Source organism: Chelonoidis abingdonii, chromosome 1 (genome assembly GCF_003597395.2).
Source record: "Chelonoidis abingdonii isolate Lonesome George chromosome 1, CheloAbing_2.0, whole genome shotgun sequence".
Classification (NCBI taxonomy): domain Eukaryota; kingdom Metazoa; phylum Chordata; order Testudines; family Testudinidae; genus Chelonoidis; species Chelonoidis abingdonii.
The window spans coordinates 96759136-96780688 of NC_133769.1; the positions used below are offsets into that span (position 1 = coordinate 96759136).

At 44.8% G+C, this 21553-nt stretch overlaps 1 protein-coding gene across 4 annotated transcripts; it reads right to left on the reverse strand.

Annotated features, from left to right (window-relative positions):
• Window positions 1–505: 505 nt before the first annotated feature.
• Window positions 506–20308, reverse strand: TEF (TEF transcription factor, PAR bZIP family member). 4 transcript variants are annotated; one of them, XM_032787448.2, is made up of 5 exons: window positions 20055–20308; window positions 11331–11657; window positions 8939–9159; window positions 7778–7989; window positions 506–5878 (listed from the first exon to the last, which is right to left on the reverse strand). In XM_032787448.2, exons 1-5 carry the CDS (start codon window positions 20155–20157, stop codon window positions 5857–5859), a joined length of 885 nt encoding a protein of 294 aa, XP_032643339.1. In that variant the 5' UTR covers window positions 20158–20308; the 3' UTR covers window positions 506–5856. The 4 variants fall into 4 exon arrangements, with proteins under 4 accessions (XP_032643339.1, XP_032643327.1, XP_032643347.1 ...); XM_032787436.2 differs by lacking the exon at window positions 20055–20308 and adding an exon at window positions 14223–14452; XM_032787456.2 differs by lacking the exon at window positions 506–5878 and having other exon boundaries at window positions 7486–7989.
• Between the last annotated feature and the right edge of the window lie 1245 nt (window positions 20309–21553).

Consider the following 21553-nt stretch of genomic DNA (forward strand, 5'->3'; position numbering starts at 1 on the left):
ACCCAATTGGGGAATAAATAATCCAGCCCTTTTCACCAGCGCCATTTCTTAGAAAGTTTGGTTGTGGTTTAAAATAGGCAAGGGGCAGGGGAAAAACCATCATTTTCAACATATTTGCTCCCTGGGAGTCCTAAATAAAATTCTGCTTCATCCACAAGATTGCCAACTAAATCCTAACTGCCTCATTGTAATGCTGAGGCAGAAAGAGCATAGATTGTTTGCGGCATTGGCAAGTTCTCTTTGGACTTTGCACAGTGAAAGTTTGATCTGGAAGTGATCAAGGGACACTAAGTATGAAACCTTGTGACATTTGATGTCAGTTTATAATCCCAATGTAATAAAGGAAACATAATAAAACACTGTGTTCCGTGTACACCGTATATGCATACAAGTAGACCCATAGGACCTAATTTTGGAAGATGCAGCCCCTTTCCATAAGAACTGAAGGATCAGCATTAGGCAGAATGCTGGCAGAGAGAGAGAAAAATATATGACTAGATCTTACTATAGTGGAATATACACTTTATTTTTTTTAAAAAGGAAAAATACTAACAATTTCATACAGTCAAAACTTTACATTTTAAACAAAAAAAGCATTTAAAAAAACAGTCGTCAAGAGCAGAAAGGATTTCAACTACCCACAAATTCCAAGTGATTTTTCAAGACTTTGAAACTTCAAATCCAGTTTTGTTTTGTTTTTTTGTTTTTTTAAATGAACAAAGTGTCAGAAGTGGAAATTTAGGATACCAGGTGTACAGTGAAATGCCCTTTCCTCATTAAACTGCAGTTCAGGCACCTTTATTTTCTCCAATCAGCTAGCAGGAGCGTGTGTATAAAATGAGCAGTTTTGGGTACTGGATTAATAGCGAAGCTAGATTATTTATGGTAACAGACAACTTTACCCACCTGTTTCACAAACATGATAATATCTGGTAAGTAGTAGCAAATTTACATTTCTATAGGGCCTTTCGTCCAGAATGATCCAAAAAGCATTTTACAGACTGACTTACAAAACTATATACAGGAATTACTTTGCCTTCCTCAAAAACAGAGACACCCAAGAGGTGAAACACAGCAACTGTTTAATGACACAAAGCAAAACTATATATTAAAACAGTATTTTGCAGTTAATACAACATTCTGCAGTCAAACTTTTCCTTATGATTGAGTGGGATAGAGTGGTGTCATCTGCAGATCCAAATAAAGGACACTTCAAAATTCTCTTGCTTCTGGCATTAAAATGTAGTGTAAACCGAACACACCAAGTGAGATTCTTCCAGAAACACTAATGAGATCAAAACAGAGTCTCTCCTCTTCTCCAAAAAAGCTTGACAGGAGCAGAACTCCACTGAATAACTTGCACACAACTTAGCTGCTTCACGGTCACTTAACAGCTTGGGAACGTAATACAAAAACATACCACCATTTCTGCCCACTATGAAAAACATGTTATTTTCCATTGTTATTTCAATGGAATGCTGCAGCAGCAGATACTGGAGTGGAGGCCACTGCTGTACATCAGTTAAAGTCAGTGAGCTGAAGATATGTCAGGGGAAAGGTTTCGTCACAGGGCTGTGGGCCCCAGCGCTAGATAAAAGTTTGAAGGACAAGGACAAGTTACTTCCTAACACATTGACCATGATTCTCAACCATTAATTTTGTTTTCCTCTAGTCTCAAATTGACACAAAAAGAATTTGACTGGCTGCTGAAAGTTCCATCTGTGCAGTATCCAGTGAAAATGCACTGAAAACTCAAGTCCTTAGTCAATGGATCTCTTCATGCACCAAAAGGTGTACGAGTAGGATAACCATATATTTGTGTGTACACAACATAACTGATGAAGGTTTATTCTACTTAGGTTATGGATGAGTTGCAGTAACAGTCAATGACACTGAAGTCTGGTTAGAGGGCTACATTTAAGCCACAACCAATGTAAAAAAACAAGTTACTGTTTTTCTGGACTCGCACAGTGCTTTTTATGAAACTGACCAATAGGAGTGCTTTCAAAATGTTACTGGCCAACAACAAAACTGACTATCCAGAAAATGGGATTGTCCGAGTACAGTGATGAATGTCACCAACTGACTACTGTAAAAAAATTAAATGAAGTTTCTCGGTTGGGGTAGTTTATTATTTTAAATATTTTTGTCACCAGGAAGCATCACAATTAAATTAAAACTCCACAACATCAATCTCCCTTTGATTTCTGCAGTTCTCTAGAAAAGATAATAAATCGCAAGTCATGCAACATGAAGCACGTCTAACAGTTTTCAGGTTTTACAATGGAAGCGCTATTTATTACTTCATAGGACAGATTAATTTTAAAAGTGTATTTACATGTTCTAAGTTAAACAAAATACAATATTCCAATAAATCACATAAGAGTGTAGAACATTAATCCTTCCACTATCCTGACCAGTAGCAAACAGATACGTCAACGCTGCTCTAGAAGACAGATACCAGCTACCCACTATTCCATTTAGGTAAGTAAACAAATCCTCACCTCACCCTCAACTGCACATATGGATGCAGCTCTGTCAAGCAATTCACGCAACCACATGAGCTAAGTGGAGTATTACTGCCATCTGCAAGTCAGAATCAAGTGCCTTAATTTAATGGATATAGTGAGTACATTAATATAACTACTGTAGTTAGAAATAATAGCACCTTCCCTCACACTCAAGTTCTTTTCACCTTCATGCTCTATCTTGGATCATAAGAAATATGATGAAGAAAAGGAGGTGCCCGTCACTTAAAGTGAACATCTTGGGTACGAGCCCAAAATGTGAGGTTGAGATCTGGATCCGAACTGCCCCAAAGTTAGAAGCAGGTCGGCCTCAGTTTCGACATTCTGGCTCAGCCAAGTATTTTGCCTTAATCTTATCTTTTGGTTTTTCCACTCCTCTTTATCCTTCGCTTACTTTTTTACCTCCCTCACAACTCTCCACTCCACTGTGACTGCCTGAACTTTAAACGTTTGTATTCTAAAAAAGCCGCACAATAAAGAATAATTGACGATCTCCAAGGAACTTTATTAACTTTGTTGTCCCTTCCCCCAACCTTTAGTGGTGGTTTTGGTAGATGCACAACAGAAGAATTACTTAAGACCAGCAAAGCTGGTCAAGATTTTGTATTTCTGTGAGAGGAAAAGCCCTTAAAAAAAGATACTAAAATAAATGTTCTTTCCTCAGTAAAGATTTAGATCAATTAACTTATATTGTGCAGTAACCTAGGTCAGGTCACCTCTGCATCTGCCCTTTGTCTTGGGCTCACCCACCACAGCCAGGAGAAAACAATACAGACACACCCTGATTTTACAAAGCTTTGAGATAACTAAATACTTTGTAAAATCAGGACTTTTGATAACCAGGAGCTTCAGTTCTGCAAAGTTTAGGAGCTCTGCAGATCTGAAGTTCCACAGCAGCACTGCTCTCCTGCTGACTACACAAAATATTTTTGCCACAGCAATTGTACTTTTAAAATATTCCTAAACTCTGGAGCTGCTGGACCTCCACTGCACCTGCTACCTTAAGATGTACCTGGCACAGTTAGTAGCACCTCTCTTCATGGCTTAACATGGCTGGGAAAAACAATAATTCAGAGCAAAGTAATTGGAAATACATGCTAGAAGATGTTAATGTATTTACATCCATTCAACATCTTTAAAATCAAGGCCCTTAAACTAAAAAAAAAAAAAAACAACTCACCTAAAGAAAAGGTTGTTCAGGTCAGCAGTACAAGGTGTAAGCCTGCAGCACTTTATACAGGTGGTAATATATCCTTGACACTTTAGGAATTTGATGCTGGAATAGTAACCCATCTGCAGATATTTGGAAACTTTCACTTACTGTCCTAGCAAATGTTAAGAGTTCCAACTTATAGAAGTACTACTTGTGTTGTTCCATGGATGTAATTTGTAAAGTCATGTATGCAAAAAAGCTAAAAATGGCTGTGAACTTATGACAGTTACAGATCACCAATTGCAGCGATGACTGCACCTGGTAATATTCAGAACAAAAAGAGCTCTCAACTACTTGCGTAACTGTTGGCATCGCTTCACACTGACTCTACAGATAACAGGCTTCAGAGGGACAATCCCGGAATCTTGTTATCAATATGTAGTATGTAGATAATATTTCTTGCTTTAACTTTTTTTCCTAATCAGTATGTTTTTTAACATTGAACACATGGTCCACTTGCAAGACTAGATCAAGCAATGCACTTGATGGATAAAGCCCATTCATCGTTGCCAGGTTACACTGAAAAATTAATTGGTTACAACTTTGTTTAAAGAAAGTTTGTAACAGTCTGCTTCTCCCCATTGCTTCCTTTCCTCTTCTCCTTCCTACTAAGAAGTTCTGGGGGCAGGAGCCCTCTGGGGAAGATGAAGACACAGTATTTGTACGGTATTAAGCCATACTGCCTAAGTTTCAGTTGTAATGGATTCTGAGCCTCCCATCTATGCCCTTTTCCTTTTGCAGGCTTTCAAAAGCACTTTATCAACCAGGTGTCTACCATTAATCAGCCTCTTGGCAGAGAGTTTGTCATATAGAAAACCTCCTCTCTTCATGTCTATGTTATTGACGGAACCTTGGATACAAGTGCAGCCCTACAATATTTTACTGGAAATAAGCCATTCCATTTCTTCTTTCACCTATAGATTTGGTTATGATGTCTGGTTAGGATTCTTTTGCTGTATTGATGACACCTTTCCTTCCATGGACATCCTCCCTTTTCTACAGGCCCAACATCCCTGCAATGCTCTCTAAGTGCCTCATCTACCTCCATATATGCCCAGGGTCTTTGTTTTTAAAGCTGTTCCATTATGACACAATGGCATTGCTGGATATTTTGAGCCCACGAAACAGATGATGTACAATGTATTCTCCAAGGTGCTTGGGGAATTAGAGTGCAGTAGGAAAAAAAGAGAAAGATGCAGAGCATAGTAGCTGCTAGCCACTGTTCCCCTGGGGCTTCAATACAGATCGACTGGCCTGGCCAGCAGCAACATACAGGGCTCAGCAGCTCAGAAGTACAGACCTCTCCCCTGTTTTGGTGCGGCAGACAGGAAAATAGATGTAATTTGTTTTACTGGGATACAAAGAGCCCCTTAAAAGTAAAAGGTGAACGGGGTGGGCTCCCCACAGTGTACATATCAGGGGAGGAAGCAGTTAAGGAGCTGCATTTGCCACCTGGGGTATATAACAGGATTTATTTGTTACCCTTTCTACAGCACACTTGACGGTGCTTTTTAGTTTACTTCAACAAATCTGTTACATTTTCTTGCACACCTAGACTCTTTTCCCTGGATGCCTCTGGTCCTGCATCCCCAGCAGTACCTCACAAGATGCTATACTTGTCAGAATCCAGCTGCAGCAGTAGCTAAAACCTATTCCACTGCCCCCTAACTCCAAAAGTCGGTGACAATATAGCTTAAGCCATTTTAAGTTAGAATCCCCCTTTCTCCCATTTCATTCAAGTATCAAAACAGAGTCACTATTCACACAAGTCATCAACAGACTGGACTGAAAGACATGAGCTGTGAGTGTCACTGAAAAGTGTCAGTAAGTAACATTACTGTAGTTTGATTACAGAGAGAAGACAAACATTAGTACAAAAAAAAAAAAAAAAAAAAAAAAAAAAAAAAAAAAAAAAAAAGATAAGAAAGCCATACACAGCATTAAGACCTTGCACTTTTCATCATGCCAGCCCCTGTGCAGTTCAGATGGGGTACTTGCAGGCAATGTCCCCATCAGTTGTTTGTGTTGGATACCTCTCACACAGCTCACTCTGAAGACAGATGGTTTCATGTGTGCTTTTTAGTTTCTTTGTTTTTAGAAGTCTTTAAAGTTGCATCACTCGGAATCAGATAAGTCACTTTAAACAAAGCAAAGCAGTAAGTGTGACAATTTATTTACAATATACTCCTCCCCTCATCACTACACACCACTCTGTGAAAGAAAAAAACCCAGCAATCTAGGATTCTATTTTCTCGCTACAAAGCTATCTCCCTCTTTGATGTTCAGGAGGAATCATACTGGCGCTGCACAAAAAAAACAGCTCAGCCTAGACAAGCAGGTAATAATGCAGGGGAAAAACAGATCCTGTATAGATTTACTTTCATCATGCTGGATTACCCTCTTTTCCCACCCCATTAGGGAGCTAACATATGAATTTAGACAAGTTGCGTTATTCTCACATTGTGCTCGCAAAGCTGAGCTAGTCAAAATCTCTGTTACAGAAAAAGAAACCCCATAACTTCTACATGCTCTTATAAGTTTCTAATTCCTTCACTCAAATCTATCCTAAAATCTTTTATCTCCCACACTCCTCTTGCTCCCAAATACAAACACCATCCCCAGACATCTAACCCCACCAGTTCTAACATTTTCACTGCCATAAACCTGGGATAAAATACACACGACAATGACAGTCTACTTTTGTACTAGACATCTTACTAAAGCTCTCCAATCTTGCAGGTGGAGGCGGCCTCCAACATTACACAAGAATGCATTTGTCTTTAGCACCATTTATTGTAGGAGCAGCACTGGGAAGTAATCCATTCTCAGCACCAAGAGGCAAGCCATGTGCTTGAGAGAAAACCAGCTGGCATGGAGAGACTGCCACTCAAACAGGTTGTGAGATTAAGCTCTTCATGTTCAGTGTGGGTGTGGCTTCTCCCTAGCTTGCTCAAAGGGACCAAGTATCACTTACAGAGGTGCAGAAGAAATCCCCCACCAACTCTTGTACAACTGTGAAGATGCATTAGAGTGGTGGTTTGGGTTTGTTCCCCACTGCCCAAAACACAAAGTGCTGGTGATTCCCAAATGAGATGGACCTAAGGTTTGACCTGATGAGGCCACAGGTGAATGACTCAATGTTTGGTCGTGCCCATCTCCTTCACTTATGAATGAGTCACATGCTGCATAATTAGTTGTTCAAGAAAAGAAGTCCCCTAATTGTATTACGGAAAAGGAAGAAGAGAGTGAAGCACTCCCTAAAATCCACTGCTGTGAACTCAAAAAGCGTTACCTCACATTGGTAAAGGAGAAGTGTGGGGCTCTCTGCTCTGCACCTCACCCTATGGTTCTGGGAGCTAGCCAAAGAAAAATGTATTGTTTAGAAACAATGTTTTCACTGCACTCTGGTTTACACAAATCCATATTCATCAGAATGTTATCTTCACCTCCGCAGAAGACAGTTCCCAGGCCTAGGAGGTTTCCCTGTTCCTCCTGAACAGGAGCACAGAGCCCTGCACAACGGGTGCTGATCAGCTACATTCCAATATCTAGGAACTGGGAAAGGAACTTTTTAATGATGCTGTCCCGCAGCACCCATCTGTATCCAAATTATAAAACTAAGTTTTAAAAGAGAGAGAGAGAGAGAGAGAATGAACAGGGACAGGAGACTTTTGCACTTCAGCCAGCTCTCTTTCCATTTAAAATGGAGATTAGAACAGAAAGCAAAAGCCTTGTCCAACAATCTAAACAGATTCACTTTTATTCCCCTGGATGGATGAATCCATTCTCTGAGATTAGCATCACCAACTGCTCTAGCAGTGTTAACACAAAGCTGTAAAAGACGGACACAACTTAGATTCTGGCACCACAAGGGTCAGGAAAGGACCTGACCAAGTTGTGCCATCAGAAGCAGATCTTTGTTATAGATGCACAATGACAAAGCTTCCAAACATGTTATTTCTGGGAGTCTCTACAGAAGGCAGAGAAGTCCAAGAGCTAAACAAGGCGCCCTAGCAAGGAAAGAGGGTGTGCTTACAAGGGTCCGTATCTGGTCTCATATTTAGAGACAATGTTCTTGCATTTCCCCACTTCCTTGCGCAGCTCTGCCACCTCTGTCCTGAGGGCAGTGTTCTCCTTCTCCAAGAAGGCTGCTCGGATTGTGATCTGATTCTCTTTCAGTCGCCGAGCGTCGCGGGAACGCTTTGCTGCCACATTGTTCTTCTTTCGCCTTGTCCAATATTTTTCATCCTGTAGGAAAGAGGAAAAAAAAAGATGCTAATCTGACAGCTCAGTATGTCACATCCAGCTACCTTCCTGCCCTACCACAAGAGTCATCCTACCCAAAAAAGCCATCCTACTTGCTATTGGACTTCCTCCTGTAGCTCATGCCAGAAGCTGTTGGGTTGGCTAGGCTCAGATACTAACTGAAGTTTAGGCAATCTGGTACTGGAAGATTGTCTTCTCACAAAAAGCCTATTTAGGATAGTCCGGGGTGGGGTGGGGAACTAAAACGGAGATAAAATTAAATAAAGGGAACATTTCAGCTGGACATCAAGAACAATTTCTTAACAGCTAAGTCTATTAGCCTGCGGAATAGTCTCCCAGCGAAAATGTCAGAGGGGTAGCTGTGTTAGTCTGGTGTTAGTGTTAGTCTATAAGAATCCTGTGGCACCTTATAGACTAACAGACGTTTTGGAGCATGAGCTTTCGTGGGTGAATACCCACTTCGTCAGATGCATCCACGAAAGCTCATGCTCCAAAACATCTGTTAGTCTATAAGGTGCCAGTGAAAATGATTAATGTCTCATTGTGCAGCGCATTTAGAACTGGACTAAACAAAAGCACTGGCAAATGAGAACATGACCATGAAGACAGTATACAGTGTGGGGTGCAAATTTGCATTAGTGAGGAAGAGCAAAGGAGGAATGAGCTGAGACAACTTAGTTTTTCCATCCTTTTCTGTGTCTACCACCACAAGTCACTCCTGCCCAACAATTCACTCACTGCTCCAAGTTAACAAAGCAGTAAGAGCCTTTCAGCTGAATAGGAGTCAGCCTGCCAACCCTCTTCTGAGCAACATTCTCCACTCAACTCTGTATGTATGGCACACATTGGCCTTGTATACTTAAGCATACAAAAAAAGATTCCCACACACTATGAGTAAAGCCTTATCAGTCTGATATAATAAGTCTGTTACCTTTTGCTCATCTGGGACAAAAACCTTCTTGGCCTTTTTAATCATGGGCTGTGGTTTCAGGTCCTCTTCAGCAAACTTGTGCTTCCGAGGATTGAAGAGCTCACCACCGGGCACGCTAGAGAGCACTAAATCAGCAGGGTCAGGATTAAAGTTCACATCAATCTCAATGCAGTCTGGATCAACGGGGCTCGGAGTCTCTCTCTCACTCTCTGGGGAGGATTCTAGTAAAAGGCAGTAAACATCATAATAGGAGATCAGCATGATGAAGAAAATAAATCCAGGTACCCATATATGGGCATCTCTGCTCACTATCCTAGTGTGTGCCACATTTATCACTTCTATTTCATAGTGAACGCAGTGTTGTACAAGACATATATTTGGCAGGGAAAGGAACTAACATCTCAGCCTTACGTAGAAATGCTGGAAAAACTCCTTCACCATGGAAGAAATACAAGCCCTGGGCATGCATGCCCAGAATGAGAGATACAAGAAGATAAAAATGGCAGAAAGATATCAAGTTTCTCCTTTCAGCAAAAATCTTGTGGCCTTACGCACTTCACTACATATAAGAAGTATTTGCTCCAATAGTGTGAAATCAAAAATTCAGAGCTCTAGCTCCCTGCCATTTATAGCTCAGAAATTCCCACAGAAGCATGAGCTGGCTTGGAGACTTCTCATTCAGTCCACTGAAGATCACACAAAATTTGATTTTCAGCATGAAAAATAGAGGTTTGATAAAAATCCATACATCACATTCTTCCTTATTTGTTATATCTAAATGGAAGAGTAATAAGAGGGGGCCTGGTGTGGAAGAGAGGTGTACTGTGACAGAAACAGACTGGTAGCATGACCTTTAAAGACACATTACGGTAATCTTATTGTATCAACATCTTTTATACAGATGAATGCCAAATTGTAGCATGAAGTGAAATACAGGCAGGGATAAATGAATCTCTTCTTCCACTAGCGAAATGCAGCCACATATCTGGGCAGTAAAACATTAGCAACACTACACAAGAGTTTAGGAGAAACAACAACAAAAACTATACCCAAAGGATAACATAAAACACATTATATATAAACACTGAGTCCACAAGCGAGCACTTGATGACGCTTTCTTTCCTCTCTCCTGCTGAAAAGGCTTTTATTCCATGTTGTGCATTTGTCTACCAGGTTTGTGGAAAGGGGGTGAGGGTTCAGGGCCCTTTCTCACAAAATAGCCATTAAGTCTGTGCAGTGTTATTGTGTAGAATTCCCAAGTCCAGCACTAAACTGAAAAATGAAGCTCCTCTCCGGATATGCACACCACTATCTAGGATCAGATTACGGGTAGTTACGGTGGAGGCACCAGAAATGTGTTTTTATTTTTTTTTGTCTCTCCTTTCTCACCTCAGGTACACAAGAGACTTCCAAGCATTCCTTGGAGCTTCAAACTAAAGTATAAATACCTCTGTCCAAAAAAACTTAGGTGTCACGAATTTCACAAGCTTTATTATAACATTTCCATAAAACAAAGTTCATTGGTAGTACACTAACTACCAATGCTTTACCTCAATGGACACCAAAAGTGTTCAAAAGCTTATCTGAACCTATCAAGTCTGCAGATCTTATAACAACAACAAGAATTCAAGGAATTCCAGGCTCTTAGCTAGATTAGAAGTACCAATTAGAATGGCTAATTTTATTGGTATTTCAGATTTTCCAATTCCAACTAGAAACAAAATAGCACAGAAGCAATGTGATTTATTTTTTTTTTAAAGACAGATGTTAAAACCTCAAAAAAAGTCCTGCTTCAGTTGTGGGAGAACGTTTGGGCTGGTTCTTATTTCAGCTGGGCTCATTCCCCAGCTCTAGCATCAACATCCACAAGATTTGCTATCAGACACACTAATGTGAAGTGGCTAAGCGGCAGTGGCACTAAGGCCTTGTCTACTCTTAAGGGAAAAGCCGATGAACAGCGTAACTCAAATCAACATAGCTTAGATCTACTTACCGTGGGGTCCACACTACGCGATGTTGACGGGAGACACTCTCCCATCGATTCCCCTTACTTTTCTTGATCAGGTGGAGTACAGGAGTCAATGGGAGAGTGATCAGTGGTCGATTTAGCACGTCCTCATTAGACCTGCTAAATTGACCACCAAAGCATCAATCGCCGCAGCACTAAGTGTAGACAAGCCCCATGTTATTTTGGGAGTGGGAAAGACCTCTTCATAAAGATTAGCAGGAATTTACAGATGAATTAAACTCTATAGGCTTAACACATTTATGCTGTTTAAGCTTCTGAAGCTAATTTCCACAGGGTGGTAATGCTTCTCCCCAGGTTAAGGAGGCCTCTTTACATATAACAACAACAGAAACCGTCCACATGGCTTCAAAGTATTTCACCTACCTGTGCCGGAGGCAGCTTCAGATGGTTGGAAAACTACAGTGGAAGATGAGGAGGGAGGAGAGGCAGCAGATGCACTGGCAAGCTCTTTTCCTTCCAGCTCAGCCACAGGCAGGAGCGGGTTCTGGTTCAAGCCTAGGTGAGCAGGGCTGGAAGGGATCCCGTTCTCCAGGAGGAACTCATCCAGATCCATGTACTCCAGGTGGAAAGATTCCCCATCATAAGGGATGGTTTTGTCCCAGATGGGAGGCATGAGGGAGGCAGAGACTGCCATGGTGCTGGCAGCTGCTGCTTCATCCTCCTCGAGTTTTTCCTTCTCCTTTTCTTTATCTAAAAGACAAAACACAAAGGTCACCGTGTAAAATATGGGTTAGAAGATTAAAGACTAGTTTTAAATAATGGTAAGAGTTCAATACAGACTCCATCAGAGCAAGGAAATTCACTCCTGGACATGTTCTACATCAGTTTACTCAGCCCATTCTCCATGTGTAACCCACACTTAAGAGTTTGTCTGTCTCCATCGAACAGGTAGGCCACAGAGATTTATAGGTACATTAAAGCCTTGGAGCTAAAAGAGCAGAGTCTTTTAGCATAGAGGCTCTCTGTTTAATCCATGCTGCCAGGGGTGGAATAATAGACATGCTCCTAAGCACCATGATTCACCACAGTTTAGATTTGATTATCTTTAGGCTTTATGGCAGATATTTTGTTTCTCACAGGCTTTTCCCGGAAGACAGGAAAAGTACATGCGGAAGGGTCAGGTTACAATGGAAACTATTAAGAAGCCTTTGAGGTAACAAGAAAGTTTATCCTGAAGTTGGGAGATAAGTGCAAAAAGGGAAAGATTAGGTACAAGAAGGGGGGGGGGGAATGGGGATTTTCATATTCAATTTGGAAATAAGACAAAGTTCATCTAACGCTAGCTGTAACAGTTCAGCCAAGCATTTATAAAAGCATTTGTTCCTGAAAAAATTCAGTGTCCCTGCACAGTACTCCCTCCAACAGTTAGTTACAGGTCAAAATACCTACCACACAGTTCCCCAAAAGGGGAGGTTGTAGGAGAACATCTCAGAATTTTCCCCAGAGATTGATGAAATTTTCTGTATAAACTACACTATAGGTCATACGCATGAGAAACAAAGTTGTCTCTATGCTAAGCAAAGTTCATTTCTGACTGAATTCCTGGAAGCATAGTCAACTGACTGCTGAAGGTCATAGATAAACTAAGTAGAATCTTGGCAAAGAATGGGGCCCATAAGAATTAGAAGCCAGCTTTAAATAATGACACTACTTTGTCCATGAAACCACCCCTCACTCATACTCAGATCAGGTGCCTCTCTCTAGACCTTACTGGACTGAATACCATTTTGGGGGCAGAAGCACATCCACTGACTGGTGAAAGCATGATGGTCAAGCCCGGGATGAGGAGGAATGGCTGCAGAGCAATGAGATTTTTTCAAGTTTTGTGAGGTGCTCACTCCCACACAAGAGTACCTGGATGAGAGCTCCTCTTACTTTAGGCAATACAGAGAAGATTGCTCTGTGGAAACCAGGAACCCCAGGGAATTACTGCTTGATGGGATGTTCATTTGGGGTTTGGAAGCCTACATACAGGCTACTGCGTGAGAAATGTATACAGCAGTACAAATTCATGCAGCAAGTGTGATCAAAGTATAAACATGTACTTGCAATAATGCTCAGCAATTGTAAACTAAGTTTCCTCATGCTGCAATGTAGAATTACACAGCACCATCATTCTGATTCTGAATAAAACAACAACATTGTCACCAGAATGACACACTCCAGAGAGATGTAAATCCTATCAGCTCTTCACATAGGGAAGCTTGGCAAAGAGCACAATGCACAAACCTGACAACACTGGGCTGTTCCAAAGCAGATGGAATAGATCAGTCAGTAGGCCAGTAGGGTCAACCACACAGAGAGACAAGAATAGCCTTTTAGCCCTGCTGTAGTTTTAGAAGATCCTGCATACCAACCCTTAGAAAACCCTACCCCAATTACTCTGGCAGACATTACTTCAAACTACTTCCTTAGCAGGAACAGAATCAAGGTGGAATATGCCTTCTGAAAGCTCAAGGCAAGAATGAGGTTTCTGTTGAAAAGCACAGCACTGTGATACACTGTATCATTGTTTCTTCAACCTGCTGTATTCTGCACATTACGTTTAAAAGCACAGAATAAAATTTAATTCATAGCGAACAAAAAAACCTGGATGAGAAAGTAATTGCTTCGCCAGCCAGAGGCTCGGGACTCCTCATCGCTTGCAGGAACACACATGCTGATAGTAGATCATACGGTCCTCAGATAGGACTGTATCTTTCTATGCATTTGTTCAGTGCCGAGCATAATAGAACCAGTCTTGCTCAGATCTCCGAGTACTAGCATAAGTATATATAATTAGTGAACCAAACGCAAATGACACTGATTTCAGCTGGAGTTGTAAGGCAACTGGACACTTGCGGGCACCAGGTGGCAACGCCCGGAGCAGGGAGCAAAGCCCAGCCCTGCCTGGGGGACAGGCCGCGCTGCTGCGGGGGGTCTGGGGGGGGGGATTTTTTTTGTTCGATGTTGCGGTATTTTGCATTATCGAAAAGCCCCGAGGCTGCAGCCAGACTCCGGGCAATTGAGCCACCGAGGCCAGAAGCCGGCTCGAGGCAGCCCCGGCCCTGGGGCTAAGGAGGGGGAAGATACCGGACGGGGTGAATCCCCGCTAGGCCAGCTGGTGCCGCCCGCAGCCACTGGAGCCCCGGCCCGGCCCTAGCACGCAGCCGGGCCCGCCCCGGGAACCAGGGAGATGGGGCTCGCCCCGCCCCTCGACTCGCGCGCTCCGGCCGCTCTCGGGGCCGCGCCGTGCGCGCGCGCTCCCGCCCTCACCGAGGCGCGCGTCCCGCGGAGGATTCTCCATCAGCTTCTTCAGCACGAGCGGGAAGGCGCCCGCCAGGCTCCGCTCCTGCTGCGGGGAGGCGGCCGCCCCCGCGCTCCCCGCTGCTGCCTCCTGGCGCGTGGCGCGGCCGGGCATGCTCTCCGCTGTCCGGCGAGTGGTGTCAGCGCCGAGGCCCCCGCTGCGGAACGCTACGAATAGGGCTGCGCTAGCAGCTCCAGGAAAGACACCGCCAAGGCGCACGCGCCAGGAGCTGACGCCGCGAGGCCAGCCTCGCCTTATTTCTTTATTCATGAGCGCGAGCGTCCCTCGCTTCCCGCCCACAACCCAGCCGCCTTCTGTGATTGGCTGCGCCGCTCGAGGGAAGCGCTCCAATTGGACATAGGCGGACACGTTAGGTCGGGGCGGGCCAGGAAAGTGCAAGGAAGGAGTGCGGTTATTAGCATGTTAGCCCCGCCCCCAAGTGTTCACGTCTTCGCCTGCTGTTTCTTCCAAAGACCGCGCGCGGAGGAGGGGGGTTGAAAACAGCCGCGCGCCCAGTAGTGCTGCGGCACCCGGAGGAGAGTGCGCGAGCCCAGTCACTGGAAAGGAGCAGCCCCGGCTTCTGCAGCTGCGTAGCGGTGCGCGCCGGCAGTCGCGAGCGCATTAGCGGCTGTGCCCGCTCGGGAGGAGGGGCCGGGGCTGAGCCACTCGCTTCCCTAATCCTGCCCTTCACGGGCGCGGCCCCGCCTACCCCCATGGGCCGCGCTGCCTGCAGCGGGCGGCGGGGCCGGATTTCGGAGAGATCCCAGCTCCGGGTGCTGCCAGCGCTCGGGGGATTTTGCCCCACTTGTGTCCCGTTGGCCTCCCGCTCAGTAGCTCCCCCAGCGCGAGTGCCTCGTGTGTGCACAAGAGTAACGACTCCAGCTGCGACGTGCCCGGTTTAAGGCAAACAGCCTCTGTCTACAGTAGGGGTCGCACTACTTCAGCTCCACTCCGGGCTGGCCCCAGCTGGCTGTTAGCGGATCACCTTACCAGTGAGGACAAGGCTGATCACATGATACGAGGTCCGCTTGTATGCTGCTGCTAAATGTCAGCAAAACACCCTAGCAATACATTAATTTCTTCCTCTTTCCTTTCCCACCCTCTGCTTCTCCACAGTAGTGGTATCATTTCGTACTTCTATTTTATCTTTTATGTTAGTGCTGAGAGGCCAACCAAGAACCCTTTCCTGTTGTTCCAGGCACTGCACAAACATAGATGGCATCTGTCTTGCCAAAGAGATAATGTCATCACAGTGAAAAAATGTGAAATCAGACTCAGCCCCCTTCCTCCCTCCTGGGTCTGAAGAAGTGATGTGTATGATCACCCTCCTTGCACAAAAGTCATCTATCATTTTTGCTTGACCAGCATCTGCTCTGCTTCTTGGAGTACATTTTCAAAAGAACACACTCTGGGACAGAGTTTCAAGAGAGCTCAGCCAGCTAGGCCCTGAGCTCTTGAAATCTGGCTGCCAGCATCATAATTGTACCTGCTGGATGCAACATTCTTTTGAAAAGCTTGCCCCAGTGGTAGGCAATGAGCATTTGAAAATCTGGCCTTGAGTACTTCCGGAAATCTATTCCTTATTTTTCATCCAGGGAATATTGCTGAATAAGATGGAAGCTCCAAACACGTCATCTTTAGTTTTTTTTATTCTTAGAGGAGAGCAGAGAAGATAAGTCAAATCTAGTGATAATGTTTTAGATTAATGGGAACTATAGTGTATTGACAGGCATAAGGAAACTGGGTGAAAGGCAATGTAAAGAGGCAGAGCACTCTACCAGTCTGCTTAAATTCAAACATTATCATGCAAACAAACAAACATTCTCTATGGCCAACATCAGGGGAGATCAAATCTAACACAACCTCCAGATAGGATACTATGTGACATGGATATGATCTCACCCTGTCCCGCATCATGACAATAGCAGCTATGTGTCTTATGTGATGTCAAACCCCTAGGAGAAGGAAGAAACTTTGCGTTTGTTTCCAGCCCTCAAACAAACAAGGAAAATGGTGCGGGATTTAGAAGTGCAGACCCAATATAACTATACTGGTGAAGTTGGTGAGAAACTACCCAGAGTTACCATCTGCCATTGGCAGGGTGTGGATGGGGTGATCTATGAGTTCTTGTTTTTCTATCTTGTCTTTACCAATTTCCCACCGCTGTTCCTGCTGAATGTTTCCTGTATCACTCAAATACATACATGACACTTGCCACTAAAATGCATAAGTGGAGGGACTACATCCTGCAATCTTCCATTTCAAAAAACAAGACCTCTACCCAGCCAGGCATTAAAGGAGTATCTCCAGTAGCTCAGCTAGCAGAGCTAATAAGCTCATAGACGAGTGATATACACTTCAAAACGTACAATTTTTTTTAACCCCAACACTGTCTTTTACTTGACTGTAAAAGTGCCACACACATCTGCGGTGATGAATAAATAATATATTCCAACCAGTGGAGGACTGTGTGACACATGCCCAAGACTGTCCACCCCATATCTAATAGCCACTTCCATAATTCAGCCAGAGGGGAACTGCACTCTGTGCCATTATCTACCACAAAGATGAAGCTCATTTATGCATTTTCATGAGTCAGACCATGACCATGCAACTCACTCCCGCAGAATCACTTTCATCCCAGTTGCAAAGCAAACATTCTTTGACTTGACCTTCACTAATACAAACTTGAAGTACATCAAAATACAAAAACAATTCCCCACCCATGCCCCAGGGGAGAAATGATGAAGAGATAGCACATGATGGTAATTGGTCATGTTGCTCAATGCAGACTTGATACCAAGATGATGAGCACAGTGAAAAAAACCTAAAAAGAACAGAACTGATATATGCCCTCTACAGATTCTAAATAGTAGGGAATTAGTGTCCACATACACACAGCCAATCTCCTCTAGCTCAGCCGGCAGAGGATAGAAATACACAGATAAGAAGATTTAATGTTTTACCCAGCAAGGGGCAATTAAATGCATGCACCAGACTACTCATAATAAATCCTCCATATGCAGACCACGATGCTCTGTGTGGGGCAACTGAACTGTAAATGAAGTTTCCACCATGTGCTAACTTCCTCCAGCTAAGAAGAGAACTCAGCCTGTGAAGACTTAAAAGGAGCAGGAATCTCTCAGGGGAAATGAGGACTAAGCAGAAGAGGTGTCACTGAGTGCTTGTCACTGGTTACAGTCCTCATATCTGCTTCCCACTATTTTGTTCAAGACTGCAGTTTCCCTGGCAAGGTTGGTTTTATGATCTGTAAGGAATCTAAACTACAGTACTAAGGCAGTGAATTAGACAAACAATGTCTCCCTCACCTCTAGGTCCCAAAAGTGGAAGCTGGTCTGGTCAAGGTGCAGTGCTTGTGCCTAAGGCTGACCTTGTTCCCTGACTTACTCCCAGATGAGTTTAGTAGATGCTGAACATGAGGATTAGCTTTGTACAGTCACAGGCATGTGGCTGTGCACAAGGAGTGTTTAATTTACACAAAGATGATTTTTTGCATAGGCCTTAATAGGAGTTTGCAGGGAGCTTCTTGTGGGATCCTGCACAGTGCACTCTGCATGGGTGTCAAGCGTCTGGCTCTTCCTCAGACAGTGATATGAGAGGTTGGTTTGGGAACGTCTCCTTGGACTCTTCCTGGGATTAGATACTCAAGAGTCTAGTCACCAATGGAATAAGGTTGATGGGTGCAACATCTGCTGAACCCTCGTGCTTTATTTAGATTTTGCAAATGTAACTGTCAGTTTCTCTTTAGCTCTGGTACTAAGAATTGGAACGTGCAAGATGGGAATCCTGAGTGGGCTTAGCTTTTACACCGGGAAGCCTGTGATGGGAGATTCAGCTTCAAAGGGGGTGAGGAGAAGCACAGCTCTGATGTGGCAGGAGGATATGTAATAAGAAGCCTATGACCAGGTAGGGCATATGTGTGCAATCAGTACCACTAGGAGGGCTGCTGCAGGATAGCAGAGTGTATGTAAAATGGAGAAGGGATCTGTATGTGTGATGACACACTTGATCCCTGAAAAAGGGGGTTGGAAAGGCTGGCTCTGGCAGGGAGGTGTACTAATAGGGAACTAAGAACTAAAGGAGACTTAGGGAACATTCATGGAGGTCCTCAGGCAAAGGGAGGGAGTTGTCATGGTACCATGCCCTCATACAGCCAAAGAAAGTCATGTCCAATTAAAACCAAATGCTTCCCTCCAATAATCACAGAATTTCCTCTCTAGCTCCGTCAACAAATTCTTCCCAGCTCTCCTAGGTTAATAAATAATAATAGTTATACCTATTCTCCTTGAACTGGAAGTCCAGCCCCATGCTTTCACTAGCAGGACCAAGTACTGACTTTTGCCCTAGATCCCCAAGTGGTCCCCTCAAGGATTGAACTCACAACCATGGGTTTAGCAGGCCAATGCTCAAACCACTGAGCTATCCCTCCCTAGATTCCAATCAGTTGCTTCGGTCTCCTGAATGTGGATACCAAGGGTTTAAGAATTTACTTAATCCAACTTTGGCCAGAGCAACATCCAGGCACTTGCACTAGTGACACTGCTTTCCTTGCTCTGCCATAACTGCGCCCTTGCCTCTCAGTCAGCTTTTCATCATGGCACTGGGTAGCTCAGAAACACATCCAGGATCAGCCATCCAGCTTCATATTATATAACAGTCTGGTTATTGTACAAGGTCCCAGCAAGGGAGGGAGTGAACTTACAGGCAACAACAGAAGGACTGTGCTACAGGGACTTGACAAAATGAATCCCTTCAGAGAGGTGGAGAGCTACATTAATCCCTTCATCATCACCCATCTTCCTAATGCCATAGGTCCTCTTGTCTCTAATTAAATCTTCAGCTGCCTTTATTCTGTGCCATAAGCCACTTACTACCAGCGTACCCGCCCCCACTTATATCCCATTAGCCTCTCTCCTTGGCTAAGAGATTCTTTCATTAATGTCTTTTCATGTTAGCCCCCTTTGCGCCACAGAACCATATCTGTGTCCTGGCAGCAGTTTCCCGGGAACATTTAGTTCAGTGAACATCAGTCTGCGAGGTAAGGAGGCACAAGTCCAAACATGACTGAGGTGTGCCATAGCATTTCCACGTGCACTCCCACCCAGAACGCTGCTCAGCCAGCAACGAGTTAAAACAACCAGAAAGCAGCCTGCAAGGGACATGTAACTATCCCACCTGAAAACTGAAAAGTCCCTGGGTGTAGCGATTCCCTAGTCCGTGGAACGTATCTAGCAAGGGTGGCTTGATCTATCCTGCACTGCCCCGGGGAGGACAAGAGTTTGCATTAGGGGACCTACTGGGTTTTTTTTCATCTGGTTTGTGCGGGACTGTACTAGGAATACAGCAAGAGGGGAAGTCCAGAAAGGAAGAGGCTCCGTGCACAGAGAGTGGGACAGCGCTCTTGCTCCCTGCCCCGCTTTACATTAGCATCCTCCTGCCGCAGCAGACACAAAGTTTGCCCCACAAAAATCCAACCCCCTGGGTGACTCGTTCCCACCGTGGGCCCCCGGGGGATCGGGGGGCGGGGGCGGCAGCAGCAACACCCGGAGGCTCGGCCGCGTCCTTGTGAAACGGGGCAGAGGGTCGGCCCGGAGCAAGATGCTGGGGGGTTGCGCCTAGTGCGGCGCAAAGCCCGCCAGGCTCGCTGGGAGCAGAGACTAAAGGCTCGGGAGCTTCGTCCCTTTCCTAGGGCTGGGGATCGGCCTGAGCAGCACCCCCCACCCCGCCTCGCCCTCTCCCGGGGAGCGCAGCCGGGCAGCTGAGCGCCGGGGGAGGCCTACCTGAGCGGGTGTCGGCCCAGGGCAAGGAGTACTCCAGCAGGGACTTCAGCACTTCGGGAAAGTCCATGGCAGGCGGGACGCCGAGGTTGTCGCAGCCGGACATGCCGTGTCCACTCCTGGCGGGGCCCGGGGGTGCAGCGCGCAGATGGCGCTAATGCGAGTCACGAGAGAAGCTGCGCCCGTGCCCGGCGCGGGATTGGCTGGGCAGATGAGAGCGAGCGAGAGCAACAGCCGGCCCTGCCCAGCCCGCCTCCGAGCCGCGTCCTCGCTCCCGCTCCCGGCCCAGTTGGCCGCTGCTGGAAGTGGCCTCCTGACTGGCTGGGCAGCGGCCGCGTGGCAGGATTGGTTGGTAGGATCCGGTGCAGCCAACCAGGCTGCAAAGACCTGGGCCTGTTACCTAAACTTTGGGAAAGAAGCGCCCCGCTGCTTGGAAAGATGTTCGGGCACCGAGAGTCAGTCACCCAGGCTGAGTGCAAACACACACACAGCCAGAAAGTCTCACACACAGAGGCAGGTCACCACAGGCGCTGAAAGCAAACAGACACAGTGGAAAAACATGCACTGAAAGGACAGGTTTCAGAGTCCTAGCCGTGTTAGTCTGTATCCGTGAAAAGAACAGGCGTACTTGTGGCACCTTAGAGACTGATAAATTTAGTTGAGCTTAAGCTTTCGTGGGCTACAGCCCACTTCATCGAATGCAGAAGTGGACTGTAGCACACGAAAGCTTATGCTCAAATAAATTTGTTAGTCTCCAAGGTGCCACAAGTACGCCTGTTCTTTTTGCTGAAACTACAGCCACACTCGTGCACTGAGACAGTCAAACATATACACTGATTAAACATACACTCAGCAAATGTAATCATACAGACAGAGACAGTGGAGCACACAGCACACACACAGAGAGCACATGCACACAGATACAGCACACAAACACGCACTGACAGCAAACACACAGAGATCAGCAAATACACACTATGAAACAGAGCACACAGACAACAAACAGGCAGCAAATACACAGTCACACACACGAGTATATATTACACACTAACAGCAAATGCAAACAGAGACACAAACAGTAAATGCACACACTGAGCCACATGCACACTAAGATCATACGTACAGACTGACAGCAAATACACACATGGAGCCAAATACACACACACATTGAGACCACAGATCCAGCAAAAACTCACATTGAATCACACACATTGAGAGGCACTCAAACACTGATAGCAGACACATGTACTAGTACCATCCAGACACACACACACACACACACACACAATGTGTATGTCTCCATCTTTTAGTCTGTAAGCTCTTTGAAACTTTGTATGTTGTACAATGTACACTGTCTATACTTAATAAGCTATTACCTATAATAATGTAAACATTTTTCTTAGTAATCTTACCAACCACAATTTTGGCCAAGTTTGCATCCCCAAAAATGTAGAATTTGACTTCAAAAGTGTCACAAGTTTTTTTAGAGATAAAATGGGAAC

Bases quoted from the DNA above. Each gene is read 5' to 3' on its own strand.
- TEF (XM_032787436.2), bottom strand. From the start codon at position 14,367: ATGCCCGGCCGCGCCACGCGCCAGGAGGCAGCAGCGGGGAGCGCGGGG. The intron at 9,160-11,330 runs GTAGGTGAAATA...GCCTTTTACTAG, and splicing joins TGAAGCTGCCTCCGGCACAG to AATCCTCCCCAGAGAGTGAG. The intron at 7,990-8,938 runs GTAACAGACTTA...TCTTTCCTACAG, and splicing joins TTGTCCCAGATGAGCAAAAG to GATGAAAAATATTGGACAAG.